Source organism: Pectinophora gossypiella, chromosome 20 (genome assembly GCF_024362695.1).
Source record: "Pectinophora gossypiella chromosome 20, ilPecGoss1.1, whole genome shotgun sequence".
NCBI lineage: Eukaryota > Metazoa > Arthropoda > Insecta > Lepidoptera > Gelechiidae > Pectinophora > Pectinophora gossypiella.
In genome coordinates this window covers 4,339,244-4,366,077 of record NC_065423.1, presented here as the reverse complement: position 1 = coordinate 4,366,077, position 26,834 = coordinate 4,339,244, and the positions used below count along the sequence as shown (strand labels likewise).

Here is a 26,834-nt window from a genome sequence, read left to right as displayed (position 1 = left end):
GCCCGCCCTCGTCAGACTTTTTGAAGGACGTGGGCGTTGCACTATTATATAAAAGTACTCTGTGGCACTATTTGCGAGCAGTACGTTTTATTTTTCTCCTACAAAAAGTCGGTCGCCGATTATCTGACGTGGGCGGGCAGCCGTAGACATACACAAGACATACAGAAACAAGGACCCCAAATAGGTCTTTTTCAAGAACCAAGTATTTGGTCTTTTTGTATAGAAAAGTTCTGTCAAGAAGGAAAACAATTTTGGAAAATACATGACTTTTTGGCGGGAACGGGACTGTTGCTTTCTTCATTTAATAATCTAAATAATTAATACGAAGTGGTGTTTTGTGGTTAATGATCGCAGTAAGTTAATTAGAAAACATTCGCGACAGTGTTATATCGGAATACTAGTATTCAATAAACAAAGTGTCTATTTTCGCTTCGTGTCAACAAGCCGCTTCATAACTCGAAAGTTTATGCGGACTTTTGAGTTAATTCGTTTGGGATTCGGAATAGGAGTCTACTCCGAGGGTGGGGGCTTAGGTTTTATCATTCATTGTCATCACCTTTCATCATCATCAAGAAAAAAAATACATAAGATATGGCAGTATGGGCATAGTTCCCTTTGCCTTACCTTCGGGGAAAACCAAAACAAAAGAAAACAATTTTGCATCAGCGTGTTTTTAATTTTATTTAAGTTTTAGTTATTTATAATAAGTACAATGGAATCGCATAAGGGGATTCTATTTTATGAAAAATGCAGGTTATGCCTTGATAAAAATGGTGTGAAAGATATATTCAACGTAGCAGACTTATCAGAAAATATACTTACTTTTGCTGGAGTAAAAGTAAACAATAATACTTTTAGTGCTAATTATTTATATTGTGATTTTAATTTAATTGTAATATTCTTTATAACATTGCAGGTGAGTCCTTTGGACAACTTACCACAGAAAATTTGTTTAAAATGTTTGGAAATTGTTGTAAATGCAAAAGAGCTAAGATTACTTGCAACAAAAAACGATGACCATCTGAGATCCCTTTTTGGCAACGACGACGAAGAGCCTGATAATATTACTAACATTTCTTTAGTCGAGAGAACATACTTAGAACCACAAGTGATAATCAATAGTGAAGAGGAAAACTACAAGACAAAGAAGATAAAAGTGAAAGAAGAGAAAAGTAATGACATGCTGTCGCTAAATACAGATAAAACTGTGAGTTTACTCTACAATTGTACATAAATAAACGTAACCTATTTCCCACTGTGATAAGCAGTGATTACTATGGATTTCTATTTACTTTGATCTTAAGATGCTTCACTTTTATGGTCAAACCTTTTAGAAGTTTACTAGCTACGAAAACACTTACCTGTGTCCAAGGGCATGCAAGTAGATTGCTCTGCATTTGATTGTCAGACATACTGTTTGTAAATGTATCCGCAGTGTATAACATGCCTGTAGCTGGCATGCAAGCTACTACTCTTGTTTCACTGGCATGTGTATTCCTACCTTACCAGCAGGTTTTTTTTTATTAGGACCTCCATGATACAGGGTTTTCCCTAGTGTGGGGGCTGTCATTATCAGCAATGTGTACATGATTAAATTTTTTTATTTTCAGGATGAGAAACGAACAAAAGAGATTAAAGTAAGGAAGGATTTATTTGAACCGTCATCTGCCAAACTCAATGTAAATATTAATTTATTTCGACTTCAAAGTATATTATTATAATGGATAATCTTTTATACCTATTATGATCAATGTTTAAAAGTCTTTCCACCTATTCTGATCACTGGTTATGATTTTTTTATTTTTGACAAATTGCATGGTTAATCATCTCTAAATTATTATATTGTGAATTTCTCACAGCTTTCACCATAACCTTCAGGATTGACAAAAGGTTGTGGTAAAAGCCTGTTAGGTAATTTGGCTTTATTTTCAGACTGAAATCTGTGATATTTATAACTAAGAGTGAATATTATAAACTTTCAGAATTCAGTCATCAAGGTACATTCAAAGGGAGATTATGAAAATGTAAAGAAAAAAATTAAACTTGAGCATAATCTTGATTTTGAAAGTGTACAATACGAATGTGAGGTGAGTGAAGTTCTCTGTTATTCAAGTTCTGTTCATATTTTATGGTTCATATTTTATCATAATGGTCCATCAAAACAACAGAAGTGAACGAAATTCTAAATGCACCTATGGTCAAAGAAGAAATAAGCAATTGTGGAACCCAGTACAAAAAAGATTTCAAATGCACCCAAATCAGCTTGTGGTGCAACTAATTAATCCAGAAACACGAATCCAGAATATGTCGTCTAAAAAAGAAATGAGACATGACTACTTCAGAAGACTGACATCGCTGGGAATAGCATCCTCCATGCCATATAAGCCCAATTCATTTGCTTATTGCCAATGAGACTGATCGCAAGATATAATAACAAAAAAAAAACATATATGAATAGTCGCCAAATACCGAGCGAGACTAGATAGCAAAAGAAAGACTATTCGAAGGAAGTACAGGATTATAAACATCCACATTCCTGCATTAATACATATTTAACACCTGCTTATGATCGCATGACAAGTGAAAAATAAAACATAACTGGTTTGGTATAATAATTAATTTTGAATACAGTCACTGGCAACTTATAGTCATACTACTTTCTGTTGTTCACAGAAATGTTCAAAATCCTTTGAAACTTGGAAGAAGCTGTACTTACACGTAAGGTTGCACAATAAAAAGATGCCCTGCCCCTGCGACGGGTGCGGAAAGATGTTTGCAACTAAAGGAGATCTGGAGAAACATCTTCGTACACATACTGGAGTACGACCATATGTCTGTGACGTGAGTGTTGTAGCCTCTCCCCGCCACACTAGCGTTGCAGCGGCGCAACGTCGGCGCAACGCCACCTGCGTAAACTCGCTGACGTCACGTCGACGCTGTGCGGCTGCAAGTTTCAGTATTCAGCAAAACGGTCTTGCTATGAAAAGCAAATTGCATTAAAGCATGATTGTTGTTAGTTATTTAAAAGAACCAACTTGTTAACTTTTTATTTAAATTTCTATACTTAATAGTCACTGTTAATTGGTTAATTTCTTCAATGTTTGTTTTTCCTTTTCCAGATATGTGAGAAAAGCTTCACTCAACATGGTACCCTCAAAGTGCACAAGGAAACAGTACATTATAGTTTTGTGTTACCACACGCGTAATAGTAGTTCTGTTGAAACATTTGATTCTTCTTCTATCGTGTGGGTTGTGAGGTGGATTACCAACCCAATCAACTCTGGTGTCAAGGTTGTTATTGAGCCGCCAAAGGCCCCTGACATGGCTCATGTAACGACTACTTACTTACATCGGTAAAAATAGTAGCCGGGACCAACGGCTTAATGTGCCTTCCGAAGCACGGATCATCTTACTTTCGGACAGTCAGGTGATCGTCTCTTGTCGGTGTAGCATTCTCCATGCTACTTTTTTGGAGAAAAATACAGCAGTGGTTTCCCTCTTGCCTTCCGCCCCGCAGTACTCTATCTGAGGCGAGTGCGACGACGCCCAGAGTAGTCTATTTCAAAGCCGTACTAGGACAGGAGCCCTTCGCCTCTGAATAGTACTAACAGTTACTGCTGCCCTCTGTCAGGTTCCAGGGTACCAGGGTACAGTCCCTGTGACTTGCCCCTTCCGTCCTGCTATGCTGTACCGAACTTCACAGTATGTAATAAATATTTATTTATTTTTGTTCATGATTGTGCAATTCACATGAGTGGTTTTATTGAAGCCTAGCTCATATCAAAGGCGAACCGTCTTAGAGCGCTTTCACACTGGCGATTTCTCCCCGCGTCATCGCTAATATGACAAAGCTCTATTAGTGGTTATATCTGAATTATATTCTTGGTTATATCCTCTTTGCTCTAACGTGTGATCTTTTAAACTTATATGATTCTAATGCAAACGTTTTCCATTCATATGTTTTATTTTTCTTGACGATAAGTTATACCAAATGTGTACCTGAAATATACTTGTAAAAACACCGGCCCCGATTCCTGTAGACACCTCCTAATTTTATTTTAAGTTATACCCGTTACAATCATATCCGCCGAAAAGGAAAGGGACGGATTATTGTCAAATTTTAAAACGAATGAATAACCTGGGCGAATAAAATAGGCATCTCGTTGGTATGCAATCTGTTTGACGTGCTGGCTACTTAACTACGTCGGGTATATTGTATATTGGCCGATGTAAAATATTTAGACGGTTATTTTAGATTTCTGCTTAAAATTGACGTGTATTCAATAAATTTTATTCCGGTCGATTACCCGTCCCTTTCTTTTTCAACGGATAACAAAATAACAGGTACAACTTAAAATTAGATGGCGTCTGCAGGAATTAGCACCACTGTTGCTGTTTAGGTATATATAATTATGTTACTTTACCTGTCATGAGTAATTGTTTGGATAGATCCTGATTCTATCACAATGTGAATATTGTTATAAGGAAACCTGTGTATTTTTAATTGCATATTTTATGTTTCGGGCATAGGCAATACCTGTCTTTCTTAATAATATAACTTAGTTATCTGTGATCAGTTTTAATCTATTAAATTAAGCATGAACAAGTCAACTTTGTTTGAAATAAAAGATCAAATAAAATATAATTAGTTTTATTTGGATGATTAAATATAATATTTACATTTTTCTACATATTAGGCCTATTTTATTATGTGATATCTTCCTTTTTATATGATTGAGAATTATAGAACTACTTGTTTATGGTGAGTTGTAAAATTAATTGTAAAATAATATATCTCTGAAATACGCATCGGCATATGATTTTAAAAAATCTTAACACTTCAGACAAAATAAAATAAACAATTTGTTTGAGAGTTTTCATGTAAGGAAATTAAAGTAACATTCCAAATTCTAAATAAATCAAATATTTAGTTTGAGAAATATGAATAGTGCTATGAGAAATAGTATAACAATAAACTATTTAATAGTTATTTTTATAATAGTAATAATAGTTATTTGTTCAACATGAGGGCAAAGATGTGCTTCTCTGGAAGTGCTGACGCTCAAACACGGACTGGCGACGTAGTTTACAATTTAATAACGATTAATAAGCAGTAATGTGCCGTCCCAGGGAATGTTCCCAAAGTAGGAATATTCCCGTTGTCAAAACGCTTTAATAGTAAGGACACTAGCTGCTTTTCTTTTTCAAACTGTTCTTTCTTGCACTCAGGTAATAATGCTCTTTTACATACTGTTTGCGCCTTTTTATTGCCGGGAGTATTCACGAAATAGGAATATTCCCGAGAACGGCACATCACTGGTAGCGAGTGATACTAAAACAGACTACTGAGAACAGGAGTTGATTTAAAGACACTAAATATAAAAAAAAATGCCCTCGTGTTAAACATACAACTTTTCACCTCTACCAGCGAGAAAAGTTTTATAGACGAAAGGAAAGGGATGATATTTTTACAGGGATTAGATGGGTATTTTATGAATACCAAACATAATACAGTTGAGTTAATTTAATTTTCACTAGCATTTATTTGAAATATTACGTTAAATTTCAATAAAATCACATACAAAGCGCTGAGTTTAAATGCATATCAGGCTGTATGGCTATGTTCCATTGCCTTCTCCATGGAATCCAAGTAAAAAAAAAAACTCGCTTTTCCTCATTGTTTTTACGCGCGAAAAATCTTTTCATGCTGAAGAGGTGAAACTTATAGTTGGCTCCAACTTTAAATGCTATATTTTGCATTGAGAGGTTTTTGTTTTTAGATACGGATGATACTACTGTAATCGGAACGCGTAAGAAACGAACCTTTGCGTGACGCACCTGCTATATTTATCTATCTATCTATCCACTGCTAAATAATTAGTTTCCTTATAAGTATGAACAAAACATCTGTAAAATTAACCTCGTAAAGATGAGGTTTCTAGACACAATAGTAAAACAATGGAGTTTGGATTTTAAAAGGACTGTCGGCGTTACGACTTTTAAGTGTTTCGTTCCGATTACAAAGGTGTATTCTGTTTGTAAGTGGCGCTGATTAGACGATATATTGGTGCTAATTCCTGTAAATACCATCTAATTTTATTTTAAGTTATATCTGTCATTTTCTTATCCGCCGAAAAGGAAAGGGACGGGTAATCGACAAGCATAAAATTTATGGAACACACGTCAATTTTAAGCACAAATCTAAACCAACCGTCTAAAAATTTTACATCAGTCAATAATCCGACACGTTCATTTACTCATTCTTCCTAAAATTAAGAGCTGTGAATCATCCGTCCCTTTCCTTTTCGACGGATATGAAAATGACAGATATAACTTAAAATAAAATTAGACGGTGTCTCCAGGAATCGGGGCCATTGTATTCCCTAGTCATAGACAATAAAAGGGTAACACCATAACAGTATATCTTATAGCTCATCACAATAAATATACAAAAACATAATATTCTCGGGGCTTAGCACTGTAAGCGCGCGACTCTTTCTCGCCTCGACATACGTCACCAGTCACTCTCTCACAGTACTGCACAGAAAGCGACAGATGATCTCTGTCGCGGCGAGAAAGAGTCGCGTGCTTACGTTGCTAAGCTCGCTGCTCTTTTATTCTCCTAATGCCTCCAATTGATGTGGGAGACATGTGCACAGAAGTGCGACCTATACAAGCTCTAATCGAGTTAGGTAACGTAAATAAATTTAATAAATATAATGTACGAGAGAAAAGAAAATTGCTTTCTCATTTGTGAAGGTGACTTAACTGATAAAATAGTATTTTCGCTATGTCTGATGAACTTTGTCTAATCGGCTCTGTCTAACAATATTAGAGTGTGTTCAAAAACTCAAATCGGCCACCGCAATAGGCACGAGGGCAACCTAGTCAATGATATCTTTTTCGAAAAGTCAAAACATTTTATAATTTATCTTTGACCCGGTATTCTAGCCTATTTACATAAATGTTTCAGCCTAACTATATCTCTATCAAACGCGTGCCATCGCCGCGCAGATATCACACGTTCATACCTTCACAAAGTCAAAGCAGTCAATGGAATGCGTACAAGAGGAGTAGGAACGTACATACTGCTACCACGAGACCGATGATTAGAGAATCACGTCGTTTGCGCGCGTTTATCCTGTATATTAGACTGTTTAGCATTGGAAACCTGTAAAATAAAATAAACTTTAGTTAGATTTAAATCTAGCTCGACGCCCGATACGATACGAAAGAGTTAAGGTTTTATAGGTACATAGTATAAATGGTGTGATAATTCTCTGTAAACATCACAACTCTATATTTTTGAGCTGTTATGTTATAGAATTGGATTTCATGTGCGGTATCACGATATATAGGGCCCACGTTCGAGACGTTGTGGTAGCCAGCTGGATACCATATCTGGTGTTAATTTTTTGGTGTTTTAGGACGTTATTTAAACTTTTTATATATCACAGGCCTTTACATCTTTATCAGATGATTCAAACAGCGTTTCTGTGGCAGCTTTTTATATATATATATATATATCACGATATATATAGTGAATGTTTTACCTATTAGTAATGTCGTTGAAACGCGTCTGCATGCGTTTGAAGGTCTGCCGCTGCGAGGTGAGGTGGTCCCGCGCCTCCATCGCTATGTTGATCTGCTCATCCACCAGTATATGGGAACTGAAATGTTTAAAAGCACATATTAAGGCACTGCAGATAATTTATCTTGAATAAGTCAATAGATGAGGCCTGAATTGGGCATAGCAAGCCACATGTCAGTGTGGAGGTAACAGCCTCTGTGGTCCAGTGGTTGAGCATTGGGCCCTGGGTTTGAATCCCTGTGGAGACTTATCACAAAATTCCCCTATGTTGGACAGGAGTTTACAAGCTGATCACCACATTGTCCGAAAGAAAGATGATCCGTGCTTCGGAACGCACGTTAAGTCTATGCTCCCGGTTCTACTTACTGATGTTAGTAGTCGTTAGAATGAGCCCTGACCTGACACGACTACACTTACCTGCATTCTGTCAGGGGTCTTGTCCGGACACAAGGGTTGATGAGGTTGGTATTCCATCTCACAACCCACACGATATGAAGTGCGGACGTGAACTTAACTAAGTAAGGCTGGTTCTGTTGTGTTACCTGTGCAGGTGGTTGGCCTCCTTGGAAAACTGGTCGCGGCGGCTGAGGCCGGCGGCGGCGGCGGGCGGCGGGCTGCCCCCCCGCAGCAGCTCCTCGCGCTCTCGCCGCGCGCTCACACGCGCACTAGTCTTCGAGAACTCTTGCTGGTAGTCCTACACGACACCACACACAACGGATCATGTAGCAAGTTACAAACTTACACTAGCAGCCGCCCGCGACTTCGTACGCGGACTTTCATACAAACTTCAAACCCCCGTTTTACCCCATAAGGGTATAGTTTCATAGGGGCGTAGTTTGCTTAACCTCATTGGGTTTTGTTTGGTTCAAACCAAATGGTTGTATTATTTAAATATAAGTAAATGGTAGTGCGGTAGAAAAAATAGAGAAATGGACAAAAGACGTAACAGAGTTGTATGGTACCCCAGATATGGAACAAGGAAAAGAGGACGACAGCAGGAAACATGTGGAGAAGGCTGGCGAGGGACAGAGATAAGTGGAAAGAGCTGGAGGAGGCCTTTGTTAAAAGACAAATGGAGGAGGAAGACAAATAATATCTTTAAGCATACATTGTTTTCAGTCATCCAGTGATCATGGCACTTGCAACAGTATCGAAATATCGGGAGTCTCATATCCCTACTTTAAACGCGGTAGCGGTAGCTACGAATATTTTAAACACATTTTAAATATTAAGTTTCAGCTAAATATTAAGTTTTTATGTTTTTGATGTTTATAGTTATAAATTCATAATAAAGGCTACATCTATCTATCTATACTACCACCATGGTAGTGCTTACCATGAGTATTTCTCTGTGTCTCTTGATAGTGTGCATTGTAGCCGCGCCACTCGGAGCCAGCTCCGACATTTTGTCATTGATTTGCGAAAGCTAAGTGACAAATTAATATAATTTTATATTCAGTTATATTAAAACAATAAAAATGTATCCTAGACAATTCTACCAATGTAGTGTCCTATTTGAAAAATCGACTGCACTAAAAGTAATAAAATTAACACACATACAAACATAAACTCACGCCCATAATCCCTAATGGGGTGGGCGGAATCACAAGTAATCAATAAGCAAGGGCAAGTATGAAAAGACAATTTGCAGTCACTTTTGATCTCCTCTTCTTCTAATTCTTTTATCCCCTGTTGGGATGTAGGGCTCCAATAACAGATTTCCACTCCTTGTGAACTTTTGCAGTTTCTGTAGCTTGCTCCCATGACATGCCTAGAGTTTTTAATGCCACTTTTGATAAACGTAAAAAACTTAAGTTTTTAACAAAAATACAAAATGACAAAACAATACCTAGCTAGTGGTGGCTCAAAAATGGCTAAGTTTTCCGCATTTAGACTCTTAAGGTGATTCACTATACGTGAGAATAAGAAAATACCTTATTTAATAACTGCTGCAATTCCATGGACATGGTGTCAAACATGTCATCGCTGTTGATGAGCGGGACACTCTCTGAGCTGAGACTTGACGCACCAGTGCTCACTCCTAGCTTGCTGAATGCAACCAACTTTACATCTATGTCATTTTCCAGTAAGCGTGCAGTTTTTCTTAGGTCTGAAAAGTTTTTGCAACATAGATATAATTTACTGGAGTCTGCTTGCCTGGTTTATAATTTGTTGTCTTAATCATCCTAATCTTCAATATCATCATCATTATTTGTAAGTTGTATTTGTACTGTGGCATTATGATATGACATTTTTCATAGCATTTTGCAATGTAATTATTTACAAGAATGGTTGTTAATTTTTATTTTTGAATGAATACTAAATACCTACCTTAATAGTAATCCTACATTATAGCAAAATCTATGCAGTAGTAGAAAATGTATGTTTAGGATAATAATTATAATAATGAATAAAAATTATTAGTAGGTAAGTAGGAACAACATTAGTGACTCTTTATGGATAAGATTTAATTGGGCAGTGTTTTTTTTGTGTATTTTTTTGCTTTTTGTTTAAATTAGGGTACCTAATTTCCAGACAGACAACTCACTTGTAGTGTACAGACCACATCATGTTGTAACAATACCTATCTCTTAATGCAATTTGTCAATTATAAGTACTTAAATTGGTATAAAAGTTATGAAACCAGCTAGCTAGCTACGAAAAGGTGTGGTCACCCCAATGGATGCACTGTGAATAACATTTGTAATAACAGTAATACATTTGTATGTTATTTGAACATTTGTATAAAGGAACAAACATATATATCAAGTATTACTTCTTTCAAAATTATAATAAGTTCCATCCAAATACACCTGTTATCAGTATCCTTCAAATAAATATCTTTCACTTAATTCCCTTTTAGTGACAAAATACACTATGAAGAATCTTAAAAGTAACTGCACTTGTACATACTGTTATCTAGATTTTATAAGCTTTTAAGTAGATTAAAGACATCTTGTTAGCGGTAGGTATTTCTCCTTAGTAGTATGGGAATAAAATGCCCCGCAATAAATTTATAATTCATATCGCCAGTTTTGTTTACCACACCCTGCGCTACGACTAAATTATCTTTTGTAAGCAGTTACAATTGCAACGTCACAGATTTGTCGCTACTTACTCAACCAAAACCGGCGTATAAGAAAGGTATACAGCACTGAACTTACCTTCCCAAGATGAACTTGTCAGTACAGACATTTTCAACAGTTTTCGAAGCCGTTTCTTTAACTGAAATAAGGATGTCGTACAAATACAAATAAACGAAAATTGTTTATAAAATTAGTGCGAAAGCAGCTGACATGTCTTCAGACAGATGACAGAAGTGACAGAAGTCAAATCAAGGCAAGAGAATGAGAATTCGACGTTTGGATACACCAAAGTTTATCAAGGTCTTTGTAATGAATAACAAAAAGCGCCGCGTCGTCCTTATAGAAATCATAGGCACAGAATAAATAATAATATGGCCGCGCCAGCTTATTGAATAGATATCATTATCAAACTTGACCAACATTCTAGGATTCCATCGATTCCATTTAATGGGAATACTACCTACTCTTTCCTATATCTATGGGGAATACGGACGAAAATACGAAAGGCAAACGAAAGATTTTGGTTTTGTATTGGTTTTGTATTCGAATTCGAATGTAAAGTGTTATATTTTTTATTGCCATAAATAAAAAATATAAATCGATTCGATGCGATGACTGAAATATCGATTCACTTAGAGCAAGACCTCCGGAGTTCTATGTCCAATAAAGATTTTTAATTATACTACTACCTTTTATATTTTAAATAAAAAAAATAAACCACGGAAAAAATAGTTTGAAATGCATGGATATGGATGTCTCTTTCTTACATAAAGTAAATGTAACCTGTCTAAACGAGACAAAAGATGCAATAAATAGATTTTACGCCATTATTGAATCCTGAATTTCATAATCTTCTTCTATGTGGGCCTTCTATTGTTTTAAGGACATACCACAAATATAAGATTTATAAACAATTAACAATATTCTGCAGATATGGATGGATGAACTTCCAATTCTTTCCTTTCTATTATTTTTTGACGCAACCATGGCACAACACAACGCTAGTAGGTTATCTATCTCTTTCTTACTCGTCATAGAGCCGGTAAAGTGAAATATTTCTATCACATTCTGTTTCATAACAGATCCAGCCCCCACCTCATTTGCACGTACCGATTAATCTGGTTTCGTCTTTTAATTTCGAAAGTTTGTGAAAATAGTGAATTTGTGAATATTTATTTTTTGTATCCACTGCCGAATTTCTTAGACGTATCTAAGAAAAGTGATAAAATGTGAAAATAATACGTGTTAAAGTATTTACGGACATTCTCTTTACCAAACAAGGACAAACAGAGTTCGATACTGCAGTCAAAATGGCTGCTACGAATAGAATACAGCAGAATTTCAAGTTCGACAAAATATGTCGAGCTTGTTTGCAAATAAAAAAGGACATGAGACCTCTATTTGAGCAGCTTACGGCTACTATGTTGATGGGGATATCCAAAGTGGAGGTGAGATGACGAATTAAATGAAATATTATTTTGGATTGCTATTGTTGTCTCTATCGCACTCGTTGAAAAGCAGGTATAGTGCGTCGACAGCAGTTGTCGCAACGCGTCATCTTTGTTTAGAAAAGTCATTGAATTTCAAGTTTTCTTGGATGCGTGCGTGTTCTCGAATTCGATTGAGAAATCACTCGCTGTCTCTTTCCATACAATGTAATGATTATGGGAGTAGATGAGACACAGGACGATAGTAATACGGGAATGACTGAGACAGATATGGAAATTGTTTTGATTTCATGTCCCTTAGCATGAGTGGCGGGAATTTGTTTTTTAAAAGTTTATTAGGCACTATTAGGTCTTAGAACTTTTTTCTCCTAACGTTAATTACCTTCTAGTATATTTTTGCGATGAATCGAATGATAGATTTCTCTGATATTCACTCATGTAAGTACAAGGCTTTTCGCTTTTATTTTGTAGGTGGCTGTGGGTGACGGTCTTCCAGCCCAGTTATGCCTGCAATGCGTGCACCAGATATCCCGTTGTCATGCGTTCAAGGAGCTGGTAGAACGGAATGACGTCACATTGCGTGAACACGCCAAGTTATTAGCGGATGCGGAAGCGGTCAAGAGCGAGGCAAGTACCTATAATGGACTTTATAAAATAAAACATAACATTCATCATTGTAAGTGCGTACCTACGGATTGGTGAAATGACCGATTAACAACTTAAACCCATGACATAGAATAACATGATGATGTGGAGGTTGAAGTACTTTTTGTTTTTATGCCTATGTTTTTGAATGTTACCTACCTATATTTTTTTTCTTTAGGTAGGTACCTACTTTCTGTCCAATTTCAGCCAACAGCAATTAATTAGGTAGTAAAATTATAAGGCTGTCTGGGAACTGATATTAGGCAGCCAAATTACTAAATTGTATAACAGTATTTAAAAAAAAAAACGGAATGTCTAAGGACACTGTGCTGAGGTTTTTCTTGCAGCTGCTTTTCACTGGCTATGCAGGTTGTGAGAAGTTACAGCAGTTTTAGGCGAAAGAGACGTTCGTTATGTAAAAAAAAATCACGATTCAAAGTGTAACTATGTCAACTATGTTACCTACTGAATAAAAGAATTTGAATTTTGAAATACAAAGTTGCGCCTCTGTTGATTGCGTGCCGGTATCTAATCTCTTTACTTTTTTTGTATGCCTGTGTCTGTAGACCAAATTTAATGTTTTCATCGATCTATCTATTATGTTTAAGGATAAAGTGCTAATAAACTGCATAGAGCCGGCATACTCTCAGTTCATTGAGCTACCTTTGAACAACAACCCCGTGCTGGAAGGGTTCTTCGGTCAGGAGCAGACAGTGTCAGACTTGCCAGCAAAGAGCGAATTCCCAGTCAATAGCGTTTCTAGCGTAAGTATCCCTCCACTTACCCGCACCGGAGTCTGTCAGAGAATATGGGTCACGGCCTGATGGGCCTACATTCGATTCCTTAAGATTTTTTGAGAGCTAAACATGCAGGTTGCATCACCTGGTTCTTTGAAATGTGCAATAGATGAAGTATACAGTTTTGATGATAAAGCAGAGGCAGTTTTCAGATGATTCCGTGCTTCGGAAGGCACGTTAGGATATTGATGGCTTTGTGAAAGTTTTCATTCGTTTTCAATTTCGCGGCGCTACTGCTTCAGATGTTTTGAGACGTTTGGTTGTTATTGAGTACGTCGAGGAGGTTCAGAACCAAAAACCATTCAAGGTATTTGACCAAAAGAATAAGAATTTTTATTTTCTTTCAATGTACCATTTCTTTATTTTTTATTTTCTTATGTATATTTGTACGCCTGCATGCAGGCCGAACACATCACAACATTGTTATTTAAATTATTTTACCACCTTTATTGTATCTATGTGTTCTCGCAAATAAATTGATTTGATTTGATTTGATTTGATAAAATCCCCTTGTATTATTCAGGTGGACAGCAGTTCAATGCAAACAGCAACCACATCAAAGGATGAGGAAGCATTGAACTCTGATGAAGAGAATTACCTCCAACTAGTGGTCTTCCAGGCCACATCCACCGTGGCCCCAGGTAGACACGTCTGCAACCTCTGTCATAAGGAGTTTAAACATGCGCGGTGGCTGAAACAGCACATGAGGTCCCATACCAACTGGATCAAAGCCAATTGTAAGAAGCCACCCATGTGCCATATTTGTGAACGCACTTTTAAGGTAAGGAGTTTTTCATAGAACAGTGCCGCTTAGCGTTTGTTCTTAAATTTTGTATATTTAAAAATTACGGAAAACACTAAAACATTTGATTATTATGTAATAAACTACCGACAGTAGCTTTGTCTTCCTTCAAGTGTTTTATAAACATTTTTGATTAGCACAATCTATAAAAACTTAAAAAGTTGCCAAGTTTTCCGGACAGCTCTTATTACCAACAAATAGTTTAAATAGTTTAACATTCCATAACATAATAAATAAACAGCCTATATACGTCCCACTGCTGGGAACAGACCTCCCCTCAATCAACCGGAGCGGGTATATGGAGCATACTCCACCACGCTGCTCCACTGCGGGTTAACATCCCATACAATATTTTTGACCAAACATTTCCAGGTCTGTTTCTCAAACGGGGAGCGCCGGTTCGAACCGTAACACAGTTGGCTCGACCATTATAAATGGCGATATCGGCGATAACCTATCACGTTGGTCTATCAAAAAGCTCAGTAAGGTGTGGGTAGTTCATCTTACGATGGATGTACCTCTGACTACCCCAATTGGGATATAGAAGTAGCTCACTAGTGCTTTTTTTTTTTCTGGCTTCCGCGGCTAGCGATGCGCCAATGACAAATCTTGAGTGATAAATCGTGAGTTAGTCTTCAATAATAATTAATTATCTTTTCATATTGTTACTGTGCAGTCGTTAAAACGAGGAAACTTTTCAATAATAAAATATACCGGATAGGGAACGGATTTTGGAAAAGGTGAGGATCAGGAGAGGAATAATAATAAAATAATAATAAAAAGAAGAAGTTAAATTATAATATCATTAGTATTAATAAACATACTTAATAAACGATAGACTGAAGGATTATTTGAAGATAAAAGGATCTGGATAGAAGTAGGAAAAGGAATGTGTAAATGTGTAAGTCCCTGAAAAAGTTGAGCATTATCGTATTTAGGTCAATTCAGGAAGATGTGATCCACATCCTCCACCTCACCACACTCACACACTAGTGCTTATGTATTGTTATTTTCAGGGTCCAGGAATGCTAAAAATGCACATGCGTACTCACGAACAACGCCCTCCAAAACAACCAACTTGTTCAGTTTGCCAACGAACGTTCCCAACAAAGACATTGCTCTACCGCCATAGACAGACACACTTCGAGCAAAAGACCCATCAGTGCACTGTCTGTGAGAAGAGGTTCTTCAGTGGTTACGCCTTAAGGTCGCATATGGCGCGACACAGAGGGGAACGACCGTATATTTGCTCTATGTGCGGCAAGAGCTTCTATAACCCGACGGATTTGAAGGTAAGGACTTTGTTATAAGAGGTTTGTAGGTATAGATTTGAAATACGAACACTTTGTAATAACTCGTGTTGTACAAGTCGATAAGGTACTTCCCCATTCGACGTATGTACAGGGTCTCAAAGTGGTTGTTACAAAACACGAGTTATTTTGTCTCTTTCTGATGACAAGTTGTTTCCCCAGTTTTATTCGAGTATTCGAGCCTCATAAGTGCGATAAGATTTGTAATTGAAACTTGCTTTTGTTCTGTAGAAATACGAATTAAGTACGAATGAAAAATATATATGTGATGCCGCTCAGAATTAGGTACCTGTATTAAAGTTAAAAGCCTTGAGTAATAGAAATAAATAACTATTTAAAAATAGATGCTTCGGACAGTTCGCCGCATTTCAGCTTTTCAAACTTTTCTTCTTCGTCCTCCTTCACCTTGAAAGCCTCCTCGAACGATTTCTTGCTTCTCTTCGAGAGATATTCTGGGAACTCTATTTGGAACCGTATTATCAGATTACCTTTCGCCTTATGTGGACACGCAGGGACGGGCAGCCCTTCGTCCTCTATAACCTTCTCATATGTAGGAGTTATGACGTCGTTGATTTTGATTCTCAAAATTCGGTCGTCTAAAGTTGTCAGCGTAATCATCAAGCCGCAAAGAGCTTCTTGCAATGTCACTGTGCGTACAGTCAATAAATCGCTCAGTCCTGATCGTACATAAGTATCATGAGGACGGTCTTCTGTTATGAAGATCACATCAGCTGGAATCCTAGTAGGACCTTGGTCGCCCTCCTCTTTAAACCTGACTTCCGTATTGGGGTAAATCCCAGGTTTTATAGGTATCGACAGAACTTTCTCTCGCAACTTCAATTCCGAACACGTTTCATCAGTAAAGACCAGTCGTTGAATCTTCATCTTCTTCAGACCGCCTTTGTAGACTTCTTCCAAAGACAAAGCCAAAGGTCTGACTATTGTTGCGTCTTTTTCCTTGTACCCTTTGCCTAGAGGAGAGTCGAACATAGGAGGAGGATTCTCGTAGTAGTCCAACAGATCGGCGTAAGGGTTGCTTGTTCCGAAGAATTCATGGAAGGTTCTCAATGGCTCGCCGTGGTAGGCATACGGCTGGATGTATTCATTAGGTCCTGGTACGCCTCTCTTTAACCCTTCTTCGCCGTACTGGTCGTACACAGCCCTTCTTTTATGATCCACTAAGACTTCATAAGCTTCTCCGATCAAAGCGAAGATTCGTTTCATGTTCTCGTCATTGTCGTGTCGTTCAGGGTTATACTTCAACGCGAGGCGGCGGTAAGCTCGTTTTATCTCCAGCTGGCAGCAAGACCGCTTCACGCCCAATATTCCGTAGTAATCGAATCCCATTTGGAATTAGTTTTTATGAGTTCATTAAAATGTGTACAAAAATCGAGGTGTCAAATTGATTTTGACTGGCATTTTGGCAGTTAATGCGATAATAACATAATATTTATGTCACAGTTCAAACCTTAACCAGTTTTATAAACAAAAAGATTCTATTCAATCATCTTTTTAAAATCTTGTTCATTTTATAAGCGAAGTATCTGAATATATAAGAACTTTGGTAAGGGGTAGGTAACCTACTGAAGTGTAGTCTTCGTGAGCGCACACAATTGATGTCGTGTGCCAGCGAAAAGGGCTTAACTCAGCACGATGCATTAGACTAGCTAGGACCCTGGTACTTTGTCAGAACCTGCCAGTCTATGTGAAAGAGTAAATTATCTATTTATTCAACGCTAACCAAGGCATTATCTCCCCAGGTCCACTTCAGACTGCATACGGGCGAAAAACCGCTGAAATGTACGGAGTGCAACAAATCCTTCCGTAGGCACTCGACGCTCTGCCAACATATGAAGAAACACCGCGGCATACGCAACCATGTGTGCACTATATGCTGCAAGGGCTTTTATGAAGTGTCCAAGCTTAACGCGCACATGAGAGTTCATACTGGTAAGATTTTCTAGCCATAGAAGCGGCCAATCAGCTCGCGACAAACACTTCAGAACTCCGATACCGACCCCGCCGGCGTGCTCGACATTCAGTACTTACGATGGATATACAATAGACGACGCGAATGTTGTCTTCGTAGATAAACGGTGTACGGCTATTGGTTGAAGTCCGCGATACAAACCTATAGAGTTAGAGGTTTAAGATCATCTATGGGTAGCCAAAAAATAAATCAAATAAATAAGAGAGAGAGAGAGAGAGAGAGAGAGTGTTAGTTAAGAGTCTTTTTGTAATTATTTCTTTTTATTTTGGTGCAACAAAGTGTATTTGTATTGTATTGTATAAAGATAGATTGAGGGGAGGCCTGTGCCCAGCAGTGGGACGTATATAGGCAGTTTATGTTATGTATGTATAAATTGCCTTTTAAAAGCTCGGTAAGGCGTGGGTATTTTGTTCATCTTACGATGGATGTACGAGTACATCTACCCGAATGAGATATAGTCGTGAGCTATCTTCTTCTTCTCCTTCTAATCCTTTTATCCCCTGTTGGGATGTAGGGCTCGAATAACAGATTTCCACTCCTCGCGATCTTTTGCAACCTCTGTAGCTTGCTCCCATAATAAGCCGAGAGCTTTACAGTATATATTTTAAAATTACCTTTTATAAAAACTATTTGGTATTCGTAGGTGAGCGTCCATTCGAGTGCACGTTCTGCGAGCGCAAGTTCGCGCAGCAGTCGGCGCTGATCTACCACCGGCGCACGCACACCGGCGAGAAGCCCTACTCGTGCAAGATGTGCCCCGCCAGGTTCACCACCTCCTCCGCACGGAACAACCACCTCGTCACGCATACTGGCAACAAGAAGTGAGTGCAAGTCAAATACTTAAACCCACGTTCATTCCTGGTTTATTTTTTATTTGTAATGTGGTAAAATTAGGGCCCTGTGCTGGGAGGTTTTCTGGCCACGTCTTTCCCTCAGCGATACAGCTTCCGATGTGGTAATAGTTTTACAGCTAGTTACATAATATGTAATTTAATTTTTGACGTTCAAACAGCGCTAGTAACTAGTAATTTTGAAGAATAATTATTTTTGAATTTTTTGAATTTGACAGCCCTGAAAAAACTTTTTAAGTAGACAAGATTTAGTTTTGATATAAAAAGGACTCTATCTCTGATGACATTATCTATATTTTTATTTTATTTTAATGTGTAGATAAATTCATGTTTGGCATGATATGACGTAGTTTCCAGAATTTGTGCCCGGTTAATGCTAAATAGCTAGCGAGGAGTTGGTGTAGGTTACCTTCCGCCAAGCCGCGGAAGAATGCGAAAGCATCCCCGTAGCTTGGCATAACGGCGGTGATACGGACACCGGGGGGGGTTTTAGTCGGTGTGAGCCCGACATAACCCTCTCGCTGCCCCCGCGGTGGGAGGGTATGCGGTAGGCATTTCCCCTCGAGAAAAAAAAAGGTACATTGTACTACACATACCTCTGCCTACCCCTTGGAGGATACATTCGTGATGCTATGTTATCTCATGTCCGTGATATGACTCCCCCGTTTCGTTGCAGATTCGTGTGCCCACTCTGCTTCAAGGGCTGTACATCTCGCTCAGAGCTGAGGGTACACTCGAGCAAGCATACAGGCGAGAAGCTGTTCGCGTGCGAGCTGTGTGACCAGCGGTTCAGCTCCGCGTCGTACCTCGCCGTGCACCGCCGCCACCACACCGGCGAGAGGAAGTTCCACTGCAATGTCTGCGGGAAAAGTCAGTTCTTCTATCTATTGTATATGTCCCTATAAGGCACTAGGGATCCAGGAACAAGCAGAACAATTTCCAGAATAAGGAAACATGTCTGTTCAAAACGAAATAAGATTTAAAGAGGCAAATATCAAACTACTTCTTCTAACGCGTGGATTGTGAGGTGGATTACCAAACCCATCAATCGTGGTGTCAGGGTTATAAGTTATAACTGAGCTCATGTAACGACTACATACTTACATCAGTTAGTAGTAACCGGGACCAAAGGCTTAACGTGCCTTCCGAAGCACGGATTATCTTACTTTCGGAAAATTGGGTGATGCAGTTGTACACATCTCAATACTCTACAGACACCCTTCGGTCAATAAAAACGCTATAAAATTATACCTATACCATAGAATAAGAAATAATACTACGTAGAGAACGGCAACTCCCCTCTCCCCACCAGCGTGAGCTAGGTTTACCTCACCCCCCTCGGTCTTACTTTAGTCTTCGTCGTATGGGCGTCAGACGTCACACACACTTTTACACTCTGTGTAAAACGAGGTGTTTTGTATGAATGATGTGGCGAGTGTGTGCTTCTACCTCACGGAAGTGAGGAACGTGCACAAAGGCTATACGTATAGCGGTTTAAATAGGTACTTCATCATCTCCCTAGCATTATCCAGTTTTCCACAGGGTCCGATAACTAACCTGAAGATTTGACAGGTCCGGGTTTTTACAGAAACGACTGCCTGTTTGACCTTCCAACCCGTGAAGGGAAAACTAGCCCAATACAGGTTAGGTCACATACCTCCGAAAATGCATAAGCTTGTAGGTGGTAGGTGGTTAAATAGGTACTTCATCATCACTAATTTAACAGGGTACTTTCAAGGCCAGAGTGAACAGGCACCTGGGCGAGCTCCATTTTAGGCCTCGTCAATGCCTTCGGGCAAGTCCAGGAGAAAACCCATCAAAAGTAAAAAAAAAAGATAACAAAGCCACGTTCTTGTCGGTGTAGCATACTCCATGCTACTTTCCTACCCAAGTACGTAAGTAGTAAGCACTTACCTACTCAATAATTTATCGCAGGTTACATCGAATCGAGCGCATATAAGAAACATTTGAAAACGCACGAAGTCAAAGCAGAATCTGAATCATCGTCCAACTCTGATAACAGTACTGAGGCCCCAATGATAGAGGGTAATAAGAGCAATGAATGCTCCCAGGAGAGCCAACCGTCGCCACCTAATTCCATAGCCGAAGATGACAGCCAAGGCCAAATGACACCAGTTCAGGCGACAATAACCATCACTGGTCAACCACAGAACCAGATACCCCAAGTCCAAGTTCAGATTCCTCAGAGTCAGGTGCCTCCGGTACAACAGGAGGTCCAAATCCAGGATACCCCGAGTACTCCAACCCAGAAGAGGTACAAATGTGGATTGTGCGTGAAAACGTATATGTACTTGCATAGTTTGAAGAAACATATGATGACCCATGTACAGGTAATTGAACATTGTTTTCGCTGATATTATTATTGATACTTTTTTACTTAGAAAAGAAAAAGTTTATTCAGGTAAAATCTACGACACACATATACATTTACAACATTAAAATACACACGCACACACACACACACACACACACACACACACACACACACACACACACACACATAAACAACACAACAACACAAAACACAACAACAACACATTAACAACACAACACACATACAACACACACAACAACATAGAACATTTTACTCTAAATGTAAAATAGCTTCCGTGGTCTAGATTAACGCTCTGGCTAGAGCGTTAGGCTCACGATCTGGAGGTCCGGGTTCGATTCTCGATGGGGATATTGTCGAAATCACTTTGTGACACCTCCACTAACCCCCAGCGTGGTGGAGAATGCTCCATACCTCCATACCACTCCGGTTGATTGAGGGGAAGCCTTTACCCAGCAAAGAGATGTATATAGGCTGTTTATATAATTAATTTATTCAACGTAATTATCAAAGATAAACTTATTGGAGATTTTTTATAATATTAACACTCACTGAAGCGTGGTTACTTAGTTTATTTTGCGATGCAACACCTTTTCAATTAATGTTTTCTTACTTCACTGATGAGTTTTAAAAAAGACATTCTTGGCAAACCAACCAAGTTTTTTAAAAACACAATAAAATTACAATCTGCCCGAATAAGTGTCTGACAATACTACTAGTTACTGACACGAAAGTGGTGTTGCAGGCTCTTTCTAAATAATCACAAAATCTCAACAAACCTTACCTGCACTGTTTTATGTATGCTTCTTTTGACAGTTTTATGGTGTACAAATAAATAATAAATTAAAAACCCAAACTAATAGGTCCAACAACAACAACAACAGCAGCAGCAGCAGCAGCAACAACAACAACAGCAACAGCAGCAACAACAACAACACGTGCAGGTGCAGCAACTGCAGCAGCAGCAGGTGGCGGCGCAGCTGCAGCAGCAGGCCGTGCTGCAGGTGGGCAGCGTGCAGCAGCTCGCCGTGCCCATACACCAACACGTGCAGCAGGGCCTCGTGCAGGTATGCCACTACTAGATCGTTACCTAATAATGAACAATTTGACCTTACAAAAGCAAAAGAAAAAAAGAGCAAAAGTTGATGGTAGGGCTGGCAGAGGAAGACCGAGAAGGACTTACGATGACCAAATTGGAGATGTCCTTAGAAAAGGTTTAATACGATCTACTCTGAACCGGCGTGCGTGTATGAAGCGATTGATGTGTGGAGGAAGCAAGAGAAGTGTGTCAGGATCGAAGCAAATATGGAATTCTATAGTCTCTGCTTACCCCGGTGAGAAATAGGCGTGAGTTTATGTATGTATGTTGACCTTACAAACGCACTAGTCGCCCCTACGACTTTTGAAAATTCCCCTCCATTTCTTTGGTCTGCCATCATCAGACCCTGACTTCCTTAGGTATATCTCCTATCGAACAAAAAAAGAATTATCAAAATCGGTTCATACACGACGAAGTTATGCCCGAACAAACATAAAAAAAAAACTTTTTAACAAAAAAACCCCGACTTCAAACGCAAAACTAAAAAGCAATAAATAAAACTTCGCACAAAGTAATAAGTACGTATTTTCAATTAGTTAATTAATTTTATAATTCTGAACTCGGTGCCAAGTAAATGTTTATGTTTTTTTGTGATTTGACTCCATTGGAATTCGAACCAGGGACCACGAGGATTACGAGTCCAACGCTCAACCGCTGTACCACGGTGGTCTTTTTTGCTTCAGTAGTATTAACCAATACAATACAACCACCGGTTAGACACATACATTTTTTATTATTTATGCAGGGCGGTCAACATACTTATCCGGTGATATCGTCAGTGCAGTCGCTTCAACTGCAACAAACGCAACAGCAGGTTAACACGGTAAGTTCTTTATACTTGCCATATTATTATTATCGTACCTGTATAAAATAATCGCCCTGTATCTCTCTAAACTGACAGCCTCCGTGGTCTAGTGGTTAGAGCGTTAGGCTCAAGATCTGGAGGTCCGGGTTCGATTCCCGAACGGGACATTGTCGAAATCACTTTGAGACTGTCCTTTGTTCGGTAAGGACTTTTCAGGCTTGAATCACCTGATTGTCCGAAAAAGTAAGATGATTCCGTGCTTCGGAGGGCACGTTAAGCCTTTGGTCCCGGCTATTAGCCGTAAAAGCACCTCCACCAACCCGCATCGGAGCAGCGTGGTGGAGTATGCTCCATACCCCCTCCGGTTGATTGAGGGCCTCCCCTGTGCCCATTATTCTTGTCACCAATAACTTATACGTTGATGTCATTATTCTTGTCACCAATAACTTATACGTTGATGTTTGATGAAGAACACCTTCCCGGGTTGACCGTTGGGCTCACGATCTGGAAGTTCGGGTTCGATGCCCGATGGGGATATTGCCGAAATCACTTTGTAAAAGTGTCATTGTGAGGAAACCTACATACCCAAGAAATGCATTCAAAATCATCAGGTTCGGTAAGCGGACCCTGTGAAAAACGGGATGATACTACAGGTAAATTTTACCGATACCATTTTCATTGCGAATAAAATGATTATGAATTATGATGACTTTGTAAGAGTGTCCTTTGTTTGGTAAGGTCATTGCCGAATCACCTAATTGTAGGAAGTAGTTAATTTCCTGCTTCAGAAGAACGTTATATGTCTCTGTTACTAGTTGTAAGAAACACCTCCACCAACCCGCAGTGGAGTATGCGCCATACCCCTAACTACCTTGTACACTTTCTTTCCAGCAGCAGCCACAGCAACTGCAAGTTCAAACTATTCAGATACACCCTCAACACCAGCCCATACAGATACACGTAAGTATTTATATTTGTCTTCATTGCCATCTCCGTAAAAGAGTACTGGAGAGTTAAAAAAGCCAAACATAACAGAGACAGGTGGGACTCTCCACTGCTGCGCAGGTGGATGAAGCTCCATACCGTCTGACAGACTGACTGACAGGACTGATTTGTGCATTATTTTTAGTTACTAACATTAGAGAGTAAGACAATTGTTACTAACAAACTATGAACAAATGTCTGAAAATAAAATAAATAATAATAATAATAACATACTCGTACATGCATTGCGCACTTACTTTTATGTGCGCAAATGTTAAATTGCAATATTGCTTTTTTAAATTAATTGCTTCGTTGTGTTTAAATTCTCTGGGCACCCTCAAGCCTGTTGTCTTAAAATTGTACCGGCTGAGAGCTATGTCCGGCTAATTTATTATTCATAGACAAAATTCGTTAAACCTGACCTGTTAAATCTTCAGGTTAGGTAAGCGGACCCTGTGAAAAACCGGATGATACTAGGGAGATGATAATGCGCAATTCACACAAATGTCAAATACCAATATTTTTTTGATGAATTGGTTCGAAATTAAAATCAAGGTATATTATAGAATTTCTTTTTTATATCCAGGCGGTGGGTGTTCAACAAGTGCAGCAACAACAGCTACACGTGGCCACGTCCACTTGTCAGACCATGCTGCCTAACATTCTACAGGTAACTTTTGCAATAAATTCTCATGATTTTTCCTCAACTACGGCGAACATAGAGCAATACGGACCTCCGCGGACGGCGAAGTGCAAAGGAGGGGTATTATGTTATAATAAATATCAAAGTAGTGGGGATATAATGCAGTTTGCTTTGGTCATATGGAAATTTTGGTGAGTTTTGGGCATTACAGTTGCGCTTTGTGCTGCGCAAACGGCGGACTTAGTTCCCAACAGCAAGACGTATGAAAACTTGTGCAATAACTAATGCACACGAAGGAAAAATACCTCTACAGTCGTCAGCTACAGTATGGATAACGTTACCACGAAACTATATTATATCTTTATCACGGACAGATGAGGGTACTTTCCAACTAGACAAATCAATTACTTTTTACTAAACGTCAAAACACGAAGTTACTATGGAATTTGTATGAAAAAGCAACCTGGGACGTCATAGAAAAACGTGACAATTTTTTTCCTTTAGAAAAAAAGAATACCTTTTTTGTCAGTTTTAGATAGTAATCTGAATTTCATAATTTATCTTTGACCTAGGCCCAACCCAATTCAATGGATGCACTTATTTGTGGCTGCAGTTTGACAATAAAATACTGATACAACATAATCTTTTCGTTACAGCTGCAGCCCGCGACCGTGACGGAGCTGGGTGGCGTGGCGCATCGCATCATCCTGCAGCCGCAGACCTCCGCGCCGCACCCCGTCTACACCATACATCACCCTTAGACGGTGGCCAGACACACCGCACACCACCTCAAGAGTAGCCAGATAGACACAGCGACAGAATAAGCAATGATACGCACGACGTATAGAAGAGTCAATCCCCTCTGATGAGAGTTTGATTCATCACTAATTTAAGAGCCACGCTCTTGTCGGTGTAGCATTCTCCATGCTACGTTTTAGGGAAAAATAGGACAGTGGGTTCCCTTTTACCTTCCGCCCCGCAGTATTCTGTCTAAGGGTGGTATTAATAAACTAATCTCAACTTCGAGACTGCTCTCAAGATCATGTCAATGTGACAGTTCTTATATAAAAACAGGGACTTGAGCATGATCTTGAGGGCAGGCTCGTATCTACTTCAGACCGTAGCGTATGGAACGCAGATTACCCGTTTTGCTCGCACGCAAGTATGTACGGTCACAAGCATTAACATGTATGGGTCGTTCTTCTTTTTTATCGACAATAAAGAGACATTTTCTCGATTTATCGGATTTAACATCTTTAAAATTATAACGGCAATAAATATTTTAAAACATCATATAAAGATATGTCTGTAGAGGACTATTTAGTGGTTCTCTTTATCTTGGTAACATACTTTTCTTTGCAGGCGCATTCCAAAAAATATTGTGACAGAGTGGCCCTTTTCATCGGAGACAGCATTTCAATTTACCACTCTGTCACATAATTTTGTGAAAAACGATCAAGCTACGTTAATAACTAATTGAGGAACCGATTAGTATTTTGCTTGTATTTTGAGTATAATAAGATAACTATATTTTTGGACAATCAAAACATGAAATAAAATTCTAAAACATAACTTATCAGAAGCAGAACGAAGGACAGATCATTGTCGATAAAAAAGAAGAACAACCCGTATACACTTTGGTACCATGTCACATTAACTTTTTTGACTAATTGAACTGTAAGTCTCACTAAATGTCAAATATGTTAGTACGACAGAGTCCTAAAGTGGGTACATTATATTGCTCATGACTGTACATGTACAAAAACTGAATGTGTAGTGTCTGCAGGGTCGATCAATCGCCGTTTTATCTCTCGGACGCTGTAATTGTTCGACTCCACAAGTCTTCGCTTCTACCCGTTCTGATGGAAACCTGCACAGATACAACAAGCAACCTCACTGAAAGGGTAGGCAGAGGTTTATAGGTTTACCCACTCCTCGCCAGCTAGTTTAAGTTCTATGTGGCGAGCGTATTCCCATTTACCGGACATAAATCCTGGAAACAAGTTATTTATGATACAAATATGACCTTTCAGTCAGTTAGCTCGTGGGTACGGGACCATACCCAGCAACTACACAACGACAGATGGGCACAGCTGCCCACATGCAGACAGTCGAAGGATATCATGCCTATGATATCCAAGAGCATCACTCGCCGACTGCTTCGCTTAAACCGCAATGACCTCCGAATAGTAGTAGGCAGTATAACGGGTCAATGCCCACTCATCAAGCACCTATTTAACTTAGGGATAACGGACAGCCCACTTTGCAGAGGCTGTCTGGACGCAGAAGAAACTGCCCCCCATGTAATCGTGGAATGCACGGGAGTGTCAGCACAACGGGTAAAAATCCTCAAAGGAATGGGGTCGCTCCGCGAAGCCTGTGAAAACCCCAGGAGGCTTCTGAGCTTCTGGAAGGAGATAGGTTGGCTTA

General features: G+C 39.1%; 2 protein-coding genes across 2 annotated transcripts; one reads left to right on the top strand and one right to left on the bottom strand.

Annotated features, from left to right (window-relative positions):
• The first annotated feature begins 655 nt into the window (after nucleotides 1–655).
• Nucleotides 656–26,545, top strand: LOC126376386 (uncharacterized). The gene is made up of 22 exons (XM_050023712.1): nucleotides 656–838; nucleotides 917–1,207; nucleotides 1,611–1,679; nucleotides 1,983–2,087; nucleotides 2,674–2,841; nucleotides 3,120–3,202; nucleotides 8,142–8,279; nucleotides 8,500–8,609; nucleotides 11,902–12,125; nucleotides 12,597–12,752; nucleotides 13,379–13,534; nucleotides 14,091–14,348; nucleotides 15,386–15,661; nucleotides 17,440–17,629; nucleotides 18,313–18,490; nucleotides 19,197–19,390; nucleotides 20,456–20,871; nucleotides 21,737–21,940; nucleotides 22,718–22,795; nucleotides 23,669–23,737; nucleotides 24,348–24,431; nucleotides 25,061–26,545. The coding sequence occupies exons 1-22, from the start codon at nucleotides 713–715 to the stop codon at nucleotides 25,163–25,165; spliced, it is 3,678 nt and encodes a 1,225-aa protein (XP_049879669.1). The 5' UTR covers nucleotides 656–712; the 3' UTR covers nucleotides 25,166–26,545.
• On the bottom strand, nucleotides 4,636–10,920 carry LOC126375937 (Golgi SNAP receptor complex member 1). Its single transcript, XM_050023040.1, has 6 exons — nucleotides 10,756–10,920; nucleotides 9,526–9,701; nucleotides 8,928–9,017; nucleotides 8,134–8,285; nucleotides 7,554–7,670; nucleotides 4,636–7,171 (listed from the first exon to the last, which is right to left on the bottom strand). Exons 1-6 carry the CDS (start codon nucleotides 10,784–10,786, stop codon nucleotides 7,051–7,053), a joined length of 687 nt encoding a protein of 228 aa, XP_049878997.1. The 5' UTR covers nucleotides 10,787–10,920; the 3' UTR covers nucleotides 4,636–7,050.
• Nucleotides 26,546–26,834: the final 289 nt, after the last annotated feature.

Bases quoted from the DNA above. Each gene is read 5' to 3' on its own strand.
- LOC126375937 (XM_050023040.1), bottom strand. From the start codon at position 10,786: ATGTCTGTACTGACAAGTTCATCTTGGGAAG. The intron at 7,671-8,133 runs GTAACACAACAG...TAAACATTTCAG, and splicing joins GAGGCCAACCACCTGCACAG to TTCCCATATACTGGTGGATG. The intron at 7,172-7,553 runs GTAAAACATTCA...TTTATTTTACAG, and splicing joins TTCAACGACATTACTAATAG to GTTTCCAATGCTAAACAGTC.
- LOC126376386 (XM_050023712.1), top strand. From the start codon at position 713: ATGGAATCGCATAAGGGGATTCTATTTTATGAAAAATGCAGGTTATGC. The intron at 839-916 runs GTAAACAATAAT...ATAACATTGCAG, and splicing joins TTACTTTTGCTGGAGTAAAA to GTGAGTCCTTTGGACAACTT. The intron at 19,391-20,455 runs GTCAGTTCTTCT...AATTTATCGCAG, and splicing joins CTGCAATGTCTGCGGGAAAA to GTTACATCGAATCGAGCGCA.